At 38.4% G+C, this 11,005-nt stretch overlaps 1 protein-coding gene across 1 annotated transcript in view; it reads right to left on the bottom strand.

Moving 5' to 3' along the window:
* PUM3 (pumilio RNA binding family member 3) overlaps window positions 1-9,988 on the bottom strand; it is a 48,293-nt gene extending 38,305 nt beyond the window's left edge. The window contains exons 1-7 of the mRNA XM_049773314.1: window positions 9,923-9,988; window positions 7,547-7,635; window positions 4,983-5,201; window positions 2,146-2,281; window positions 1,506-1,581; window positions 842-935; window positions 325-391 (exon numbers count right to left, since the gene is read on the bottom strand). Of these exons, the coding sequence (XP_049629271.1) occupies window positions 325-391; window positions 842-935; window positions 1,506-1,581; window positions 2,146-2,281; window positions 4,983-5,201; window positions 7,547-7,625 (671 nt within the window). The 5' untranslated portion in view covers window positions 7,626-7,635; window positions 9,923-9,988. The remainder of the gene's footprint in view (window positions 1-324; window positions 392-841; window positions 936-1,505; window positions 1,582-2,145; window positions 2,282-4,982; window positions 5,202-7,546; window positions 7,636-9,922) is intronic.
* Between the last annotated feature and the right edge of the window lie 1,017 nt (window positions 9,989-11,005).

Raw genomic sequence — 11,005 nt, 5'->3', positions numbered from 1 at the left:
TCAGAAGCAGTAGAACAAAATCCAAACTTGGCAAAGAGCCACAGGACACAAAAGAATGAGAAGAGGCAAAGAGCCACGTGTTCGCCACCCCTGCTCAAGGGAGTATATGTGGTACTTTAGAGTTTCAATGTGTAGTTACTTGAACACATGCTTTGTATGTGTGAAGTCATGGGTGTTTTCTTTGGTACCACCCTTGTCCACCCTTAAGTACATAGCTCCCCAATACCAACCTGAACAAGAAATCAAGCACTGCTGGGAATGACCCTCTTTAACAATCCAAAAACAAAAGCAAATAAAAAATACTATTAAAATAAAATAACTCACCCATACATGAGAAATTTCTTAACAATATTTCTGGAATATTTAGCTTTACTTAATTCAACCAAATCACCTAAAAAAAAAAAAACCAAAATATATTATAATGATTTGATAACCTCATTTCAATCCTCCAAAAATAAAAAACTAACTAAACACACAATCCCAGAAATACAAACACAAAACTCTTTGTTCTAAGCAAGCAAGCAAATAACAAAAGGTTTACATAGAGTACATTGCCTTTCCTCCACAAATTATTTTCCAGGGAAATTGAGTAGTTCAAGAAAAAGTAACTTGGGTCCGGGCGGTGGCGCTAAAGGTAAGGTGCCTGCCTTGCCTGCGCTAGCCTTGGACGGACCGCGGTTCGATCCCCCGGCATCCCATATGGTCCCCCAAGCCAGGAGCAACTTCTGAGCACATAGCCAGGAGTAACCCCTGTGCATTACCGGGTGTGGCCCAAAAAAAAAAAAAAAAAAAAAAAAAGAAAAAGTAACTTATAAATAATTATAATTATCTTAAAAAATACCTCGCAATTCTTCAAAAGCCTGTTTTCTTTGTTCTTCATTACCAAATTGAATATAACACTGGATCACACGAGTTGAATCATGTGCAAATGCAATCTGTAAGAAAGATAGTTTGCACCTTTAGACTCATTCTCACTGAAGATTTTCTCAAACTATAGTATAGTGGGTAGGATGCATTACAAATCATTGTTCTTTGTAAGTATGTTATATTTTCTGAAACAACACCTTGCACTATCCTTATTTCTAGTATACAAATCTTAGATTTCCACTAGAAAATATAGGACGTATGTGGAATTTTACTAAATGAATACTTTTCACATAAAAATATTTAAATACATAAAATACAATATGTTCAAATGCTTAAGTGGTTTTACAGAACCTTCACCATTAAATTTATTGTTTACAAAGTATTATAAAAATACTTGATGATGTGGATGTTATCTGAAGTTGAGTGGCAATTATTTCAGTGTATATCAAACCATTGTGCTATATACTTGCATTGACAATTATAAGTTAAATACAGCTCAAACTGGAAAGAGGAAAGTATATAAAATTTGATATAAACTACATTAAAATTTCTATTTATTTGTCATGAATGGGCAATTAATCTTTAATAAGAACTGAATCCATTTCCACTTAAAAATTACAACCATATATCCTGCTTACAGTTTTAATTTTCCCTTGAATCAACTTCTGCAAATCACTCATCAACTTCTCTCTTTTTTCTTTGTTACAGTCTTTCCTTAAAAAGAAGAGGGAGAAAACATAGTTTAAGACATTATTCTAAACTTACAAAACAACAACAACAAAAAAAAAACACTACCATTTTATATTCATCCAGTTCAGTATAATTTTTTCTTTGAAGGCAGCAAACCTCTGACATTCAAATTACTATCCCAGAGCAGCCAAAGTAATTTTCTCAAAAGTAGAAACTCATCTCAGAAGATATAATTTTATGCATCAATCTAAATCTTTACAGCCAGAACTTCAAAAGAAAAGAAAATAAGTCCAAGAGATGACATACTTAAGTATCTCAACCCCCAGCCGATTAGAGAATGCCGTTCATTTCCTTAGAAATCTTAGAATGTCAAATCCATTTTAACTCTCAGCCATTTCCATGAACTTATCTGACCCCATCCAAATGATTTCACATATTTCTGCAATGGGCATATATTCATATACAGATGCCTCTACAGGAGTGTTCCAAATACTCCCTAGAAAGCCCAAGATCTGTTTCAGAACATCTCAGTATTTTTAAGGTCCACTCTTTTCCCTCCATAATCTCAAAAAGAGTAATAAAGATTACCTCCTTATGATCTCCCAAATCTGCTTAGCACGAACAACAATGTCATAGTTGACTTTATCACTGAGCTGCCGGGTCTGCTTCAATTCTTTCTTCTTCTTTTTGAAGTCATCCCATTTGGGTTTCTTGGATGCTGATTCTAGTTATAAGAGTTACAGTTTTCACCAATACCTGACATGTTGAGTCATAAACTATACCAATTAAGGCCACAGGACAATAATTATCAGGATCAATACTCATAAAAACCAAAAGGAAAAAACATTCCTTGTAAGTTTATACTTTAAATTTTTCTACTTTGAAACAAATAATTTCTCAATAAAGCAAAATTAGTCCAAATTTAAAATAGGGGCCAGAGACAGCAAATGGGTTGGGAAAGCTTAAAGGACTTCAATGCATTCAGTAGACTCTGAGTCGATCCCAGATACTAATGATACCCTGAGCACCACCAGAAGTGACCCCAACACACTGCCAGGTGTGGCCCAAAAACTAAAAAATGAAACAAAACAGAAAGGCCACTGCATTCAACAATTCATTGTTATTCTCATTTTACTTTTTGCAACAATCCTGTGATGAGGATACACTATCCCTTCAAGTTAGAGAAATAAAGGTACCAAGCCAGGGACTAAATACAGCAGACAAGGTACCTGCCTTGCACATGGCCAATGCAAGTTCATCCCTGGCATGCAATACAATCTTCAGAACCTTGCTAGACGTGATCCCTGAATGCAGTCCTGAGAACAGTCAGGTCTGACTCTGGCCTCCTCCCCTGCTTCCCCAATAAAATAAAATAATCTTTAGAAAACAAAATCATTTTGTAATCATGACCCTTCAATATTTTAATTATTTCTACCTCTTCCCTATTATGCATGCTTTCTATTAATCTTTTTCAAAAAGTCAGAATTTTTATCACTTAAAACTGTTTGTACATGTACCATGAAAGTGATAATTTTCAAGAACTTAATTTTTAACCCTTATACAATATTCAAGGCACTTATTTATTCCCAGCCTATACATAGATGACTATATTTAAAAAGCATACTTGCCACTAGTATTAGAGCATCATATACTATACAGCTGCAGATAATTGTTCTAGAGCTCATTTAATTCCAAAAATAGATGGAACCCTTGTTGTGTCATGCTAGGTTTATAGCTAACCATCTGATTGGCTCAATATTTATATAAACAAAGATTATACAAATAAACTCTGGAGACGTTTTATATCTAGCTCCTTCCAGTTGTTTGTTTAAAATAAATCTGGAATTCTATTTTGAGGTGCCAGGAACATTAGTTACTAAGGCACAAAAGCAGGATCTGATGAAATGAGTATGTGTATGTTTAAAATGCAGGTGTTAAATACTCCACTTGGGAGAGGACAGTTTTTTATTTTATTTCTTTGTTTTGTTTTTGGGTCACACCCAGCAGCGCTCAGGAGTTGCTCCTGGCTCTACGCTCAGAAATCGCTCCTGGCAGGCTCAGGGGATCATATAGGATGCCAGGATTTGAACCACCATCCTTCTGCATGCAAGGCTAACGCAATACCTCCATGCTATCTCTCCGGCCCCTAGGACAGTTTGTTAAGGCATATTTTAAAGGATAGGAAAAAGGAAGTAGGAAAGTGAAGCTGAAAAATAAACTGATGAGAGATGGAAAGAAAAGTAGAGAATGAAGAGAAAAGGGATTAGAGGATGAAAGAACACCTTGTTTCCCAACTAAAAAATAAAACTTTTCTTTCCTGAATTTGTCTCCATCTCCCACTTTGCAGGCTCCCATCCATTTAGTGAGCAGCCCTAAGCAGAAATAGGGTAAGGTGGCTAGAATGACAAGAGATCATAGCAGTGGTCTTAGCTTACAACAAAGGAACTTGCAGACTATGACATGTTGGGAAAAAAGAAAACGAAAGCTCCAAGAGAAATGCTCATGATGCTGCAGAGAAGTCTGCTTGTCTGAAACCAGTACAAGGCAGTGTACAAGACAGGCATAAAGAACTGAACAGCAAAGTTCTGGTTAAGACATGAACCAATATAATAATGAATACTGCTATATAGTGATTATGTTTTAATACACAAACAGGAGCTCTGCAAACACTTACAATGATTTAGCAACTTGTCCTAAATCAAGTCAAACTTAATTAAATTAATGTCTATACTATACCTTCCCCGGAATTGCCTATTATTAAGAGTCAGCAAATTGGCTTAATGCATTAGAGTGGTCCAAATATTGACCTTCAGCAAGGTACTCTAAGCAAAATCAAATATTTAGCTCAGACACTCTGATTATTTAAAATGAACCACCATATTGGGAAAGTCTGGTATCATCCCTGCTGATTCTTTTTTTTCTAAATTCTAGTACACTGCATGGAGAATACAAATAACTTTTAATGGAAAAATTATTCTAGTCTGCAATAAAAAATGCTTTTTGGAGATTTCACTACAGGAAGCCATTTATAACTTAGCTTAACTCCCCAGGTAAAGTACTTTTTTTTTTTTTTTTTGGTTTTTGGGCCACACCCTGTGACGCTCAGGGGTTACTCCTGGCTATGCGCTCAGAAGTTGCTCCTGGCTTCTTGGGGGACCATATGGGACGCCGGGGGATCGAACCGCGGTCCATCCTAGGCTAGCGCAGGCAAGGCAGGCACCTTACCTCCAGCGCCACCGCCCGGCCCCAGGTAAAGTACTTTCAGGAGGTGAAGAAATGAACTCTATAAGCAGCAAAGGGCAATTCTGACAAAGAAGATATTTCCTGCCCAAGTGACAAGAAAAGGAGGAACCTACTGAAATTCTAGAACAAACGCTAATGCACTTTTGGCTCCCACAAAAACTGCTAAAGGGATCAGTACTTACCATCACTTTTATTGTTAGACTGAAATTTTCTTTTCCTGTTAGTTTTATTTGCCTGCTGGAATTTATTCTTTGGTGACTTATCCCCTTGCTGCTTGTTCTTGAACTGTTTCACACCCTTTTTTCCAAGTTTTGTGGCACTTTTCTCAAAGTTTTTAGGTGTGGTTTTAGGTCTGCCATCCTTAACAAGTTTTCTTGGGAGCATCTTTGAAGAACTAGAATCTAATGGCAATAACAAATAATTACTAATCTAAGGATCATGAACCAAGATCCCTTTTATCCCTTTTATTTTCTGAGCTGTATTTGTTACTGAATATTATACTCTAGTGAAGCACTTTACTTGTTAGAGCTGAATCACACTTTTTACATACCCTCTACTTAAAAAGTTATAGGGAGCTGGGAGATGGTTCTGCAATTAGAGCATACGTTAGAGCAACAATTGTCTAATTCCTGAAGCACCCCAAGTGATGCTAGGAACAGACATGGGCACACAGAGGACAGACTGGCAGGCAGGCACGCACACTCATTATGGAGAATCTATAAATTAAAGAAATGTGTGTGCAACCAAAAATTAGGGACAGATATTCTAGAGCAGGGGCCTTCAATCACTACTTTGTGGACTAGTGCCCAGGTATAATGAAGAAAAGCTGAAAACTACTGGTCTATCCCCTCAGTATAACTGCTGGTCAACCAAGACACAAGACAGGGCTAGTCCTTGGGTATACAAATTAAGAATGCTCTGTTCTGGAGCTAGCAGCTACTGCTAGTCTGTTATTATTCCTGTTATAAATAAAAGTAACAATCAGACAGCTTTATATTTTAGTTTAGTAACACTATCATTTAAGTATTTTCTATGTCTGAATAGTGTAATAACCATCTAAGAAGAAATGAAGATTGAATGTTATTTAGACAAAAATGTTAGTCTTTCAAAATTTCCAGTTTAAAATATTTAAAAAATAAGGGACTAAAATAGTTTTTGTATTAAAATCCTTTAAAATTATAAAGAAAAAGCCATCAGTACTTCCCAATTAATACAGTCTGCTGATACCTCTGCAGCATTCTTTTTCTTGTTTTTATAGCCACACCACAGTGCTCAGGTGCTCTGGTTCTGCATTCAAAAATCACTCCTAGCAGACTAGGGGTACCATATGGGATACTGGTAATCAAACCCGTGTCCATCCCAGGTCAGCTGCATGCAAGGCAAACTCCCTACCTCTGTGCTATCTCTCTGGCACTCCTCTCTGTAGCATTTTAAGGAGTGCGGACAGATTCCTCTCTCTGCATGAACCTCAGCAGCCCAGTGCTGTACTATAAACTCTCCAACAGAAATGGCCAAGACCCACTACATAACCTAAGTAAACCTCCAAACCACCAAATCTGTTTCATATCTATAAAAATCCTGGACGGTGCAGCCACTTAATACCTCAAAATTTTATAACAGTGTCAGTCCAGTAGTATCACAGAAGTCTGATGGAAAGCTACATAACAGTCTACCCAATTCGGTGAACGTAAGTAGTAATACAGCAGGCTCATCAAGCATCAATCAAAACTCAGTAAACCCCTACACTTTACACTATGGAGCGATTACTTCAAATTGATGCTTGTTGATCTAAGTTTTGATAATTCTATTTGCTTTTAGGATGTAATAAACATTATGAAGTAAATCTGTTCATGCTTATAAGGGAGCAGGCTTGGGTGGTGGTAGGCAACTGGTGGCATTGGTGAAGGGAAGGTCACAATGGTGGTGAGGCTGGTGTTCAAACATTTAATGCCTCAAACAACTGTATTATGAAAACTTGGTAAATCATAACGTCTTAATAAAAAAAAATTTCATTAATTTTTTCCCTAAATCTGTAATAAGCTATTTGATAAAAAAAATTTTTGGTTAACAATACCCAACAAATGAGACAAAAGCTATAACAGATCTGCTATAAGAATGTTATAAGAAAAAAACATGCTTAGGAAACATTTAGTTCTTTATACAATCCTTAACTTCACTATTTTGCAATACTGACACCTGATGGAATAATAGAGACATCACAATTCTGAAGATCTGGTTTAGGGCTGCTGTGAAGAGCAGATAGAGCATTTTCTCTACACTTAGTTGAGCCATGACCAATTCCCTCAGTTCCTCGTTTAGTTCCTGGAACACCTTATGAAGTGATTCCTAAGCACAGAGCCACGAGTGAACCCTGAGGAATGCTGGTGTGGACTGATTAAAAAAAAAAAAAAAAAAAAAAAAAAAGATCGGGTTTATTATCAAGTATATTTCAATCAGTTTACAGAGTATTAAAATATAACTGATTAACAAAATGAGACAATTGCATTGCTATCTGAGGTAGCAAAATCACATCCTTCAATTATTCTGGGAATTGCTTAACTATCTAAATTTCAGAGAGCATCTAGGCACATATTTATTAATTATGGCTACATTTTCTTACTATTTTAATCCTAATCCTAGATCAAGAATATAAACTGAACTCTTTAATATATCCCTTATCTCACCGAATCTTCTATTATAAGAGCCAAATCAATCACATGTAATGTGTATGATACAGCTACCTTACCATTTTTCTTTGAAACTCCCTTCTCTTGTGATGTCTTTGAGCCTTTTCCTGAGAATTTTTTTTTCCCTTTGACTTCCATTGTAGCAACTCTGAAACAATTAAAAAAAAAGTAAATTGCTTTTTATCCAGTAAAAGGCATTAACTGTTGTTACCACATTTGATCCAGGTCCAGAGATGAATTATCATCTGGTTATACCAAAGGAATCTATATCTAGGAATTAGAGACACTATTAATATTCTTAAAGCAGAAAATATACCATTTCTCAACATAAAAAAAAACAAAACACTAACTTTTAGTGTGTTTCTGGAGGCATTACTTTAGTAACAGTGCTGGCTAAAAACATATTTACATTAAATAAGATACAAGTGGCGGGGCCGGAGAGATAGCACAGCGGTGTTTGCCTTACAAGCAGCCGACCCAGGTCCCAAGGTGGTTGGTTCGAACCCCAGCGTATATGGTCCCCCGTGCCTGCCAGGAACTATTTCTGAGCAGAGAGCCAGGAGTAACCCCTGAGCGCTGCCGGGTGAGACCCAAAATCCAAAAACCAAAAAAAAAAAAAAAAAGATACAAGTGGCAGTGCTCACAAATTGACTAAACTGGGGAGTCTTTTGATGAGAAATTGGCAACATGGCCAACTAATTTCTTAATCTCTATTTGGGGAGTGGTAGGGGTTTTCTGGGTTCATTCGTGGCAGCATGTTGGGACTCAAAATGCTCAAGAATGAGCCCAGGTCTCTCACATGCAGTCCACAGAGTAACCTCTGGCCCTCCAAATTTTCCTTATTCCTTTTTCTTTTAGAGGGAACCAAGTTGTTTTCAATGATACCCCAAAAGATCACACTGAAATATTTTCCCATTTAAAGGAATTTGCCTAACAAGTTGCCTCTGGGCACAGAAACCCCAAGTTGCAGACACTATCATAAGCCCATCAATCACTGAAAGACCCTGATTTACACTCAGAGTAAAGGTCATCTCACCAGTGTTCAGTGCCCACCACCTAGCATGCCTTTTGACAGTCACTTTTTTTGTTGTTCTATTCCTCCTCTTCCTTCCAAAGTTATAAACTCATTTCATTTCTAAAGTTGACTTTCTAGAGGAAAAGTATAAATCTACACACTGAAAAATAATTTCCCAAGACAGTAATAGATGCTAAAAGAATTCTGGAATAAAACACCCTTGGAAATAGTTAAATAAAAAATTTTCCTTTTAAAAAGAAAACTATTTTGAGCAGAAAGATAATACAATAGGCCAGCCAGGGTTCGATCTCCCAGAATCACCAAGCACCACCAGGAATAATCTCTGGGTTTAGAGCCAAAAGTAAGCCTCAAGAAAAACCGAATGCACTCCCTCACAAAAAAATAACCTCTTTCCATTTATTTTTTCTTCAAAATAAATTCCCTAAACAATATCCTCATCCATCCCCGTTTCTGTCACAGGCCCTCATCTGTTCCTTGTTCAAAGATTTACCTACGATTTTACCGTTCACGTTGTCTTCTCTTTGACTCAAGTTACTGTTTGTCAGAAGACTCAATTCCTCTTCAACCTTTTTTCAAATGATCCCTCCAACTTGTATCTCCACTGCCACCACTTTAACCCAACCATTAATGACACGCACTAATGATTATTAAAATTATTAATGATTATTGCATAATCATTACGTTGTGCAACTTTTTAAAAATCTAAATTCCATAGATTATTTTTAGAAGTCTGTCATGTTTCTCTCGTGCTTATAAACTTTTTAATCTTTCTTACGAACGAGAAATGGAACGTTCGTTTTCCATGACAGAGAACTCTCTTCGCTTTAAAGAACCTCTTCTCTAGCTTGATCGTACACACCCCTGGATCCCAGCTCAATACCCTTGTTTTTCTAGACCTCCCACCCCAGGATTTAGCTCTTGACAGGCCAGTTTAAAAGGAGCCTCCTAGATTTCCACATGGCGGGAGCAGGGTTAATAGAACACTTGTTAAATTAACACCTAGCTCAGCACTCTTCTTTGCCAGTGCCTAGAACTTACACCTGGCAAACAGCACTCTTCTTTGCCAGTGCCTAGAACTTACACCTGGCAAACGTTAGGCTGTGAATACGGCAGAAAGCACCGACTGGGATTTTGTCGAACACTCCACAAAGACACTGGGAGGAAGATGCAGAGATGCCCGGGCGAAACAGATGAGCATGAAGGCTAAACCCGCTTTCTCTGCCAGGCAGAGTCCCATCAATCCCCAAACTCTGGAAAAAGCCATAGAAGAAACCGCCGGCTGCAAACAGATCCGGACACTTCCACCCTCTTAGAGACCAGAAGGGAGACAGATTCCCATAGCGGGAAGAGCAGGGTGCGATTTCTTCCCTGGAACGGCGGATAAAGGCAATACACTCACCCAACACGTGGGACCAAGACCAGGACTCGCGCGGACTGTCGTCCCGCAGCCGCCGCTTCCGCTTCCGCTTCCTTATTTGGCCCCGCCTCCACGTCCAGCTTTTTTTTTTTCCTTTTCCAGATACTGATTCCCCATTCCAGGGGGCGGGATCTAGTTGGAAAAACGGAAACCGGGCATTTCTATTGGTGAGCATCTGTAATCGTCATCGAAATGCGCCAAAATAAGTCACAAATTGATTTGTCCCTTAAAAGGATCCGTCGGAGGAGGGATGTACGCGTCTTCTGAAAATGACGCAATGAACCCGGTCGCTTCTAGGTCCGGAAGAGAGCGATTTCTCCCGGAGAAGGGCTTGTGTTGCCCAAGTTGAGGTCCTAAGGAGGGGGCCTCATGAGAGGCCGTCATTCTTGTATTCAAAATCGTAAACTACGTGTTTTGGGAACACTTTGAATTTGGCATCTTCTTGGTCAGGCTATCTTGTAGAAGAAATGAATTCAGATTGTCCCCCCTTTTCCGTTTGCTATTTTATTTGTGTGGCTTTGGCAAAGTACTAAATTTCTCCAAGCCGTAGTGACCCAGTCAATAAAAAGGGAGAGAGGTCATGCGCTGGACACAATGCATAATCTCATCAAGCGCTCAGCAAAAGCATCACCCCTTTTTCACGCCTGCCCCCCCTCTCCCATTGAATAAGCCATTTTCCCCTTGCATGAGGCTAGAGTTAAGATGTCACCGCCTGTTTTTATAAATGAAGAAACTGAAACTGAGTTTGGGAAACAGAACTTTACTTCCCAGTAGTTCTGGAGTCGAGGTGCCCCCCATGCAACTTTTGACAAGGTGGTTTCAAGTTTCTAGGGAGATTCCTTTGTCCCTTCCGGTTTCTAGTGTTCCTAATCTCTGTGATTTTCCTGGCCTTCTGTCATTTCCATATTTGTTTTAAGTTACCTACTACTGGGTTTAGGGGTCACCATCCTGGATTATGATAATGTTCTAGAAATCTGAAAGAGAGAGACAGAGAGAGGAGAGAGAGGAGTGAGAGAAGGGGAGGAGGAGGAGGAGGAGGAGGAGGAGGAGGAGGAGGAGGAGGAG

The sequence above is a fragment of the Suncus etruscus genome, chromosome 1 (genome assembly GCF_024139225.1).
Source record: "Suncus etruscus isolate mSunEtr1 chromosome 1, mSunEtr1.pri.cur, whole genome shotgun sequence".
In the NCBI taxonomy this organism is placed as follows: Eukaryota; Metazoa; Chordata; class Mammalia; order Eulipotyphla; family Soricidae; genus Suncus; species Suncus etruscus.
Note: the sequence above shows the minus strand (reverse complement) of the source record. Positions and strands in the feature narration are given on the sequence as shown.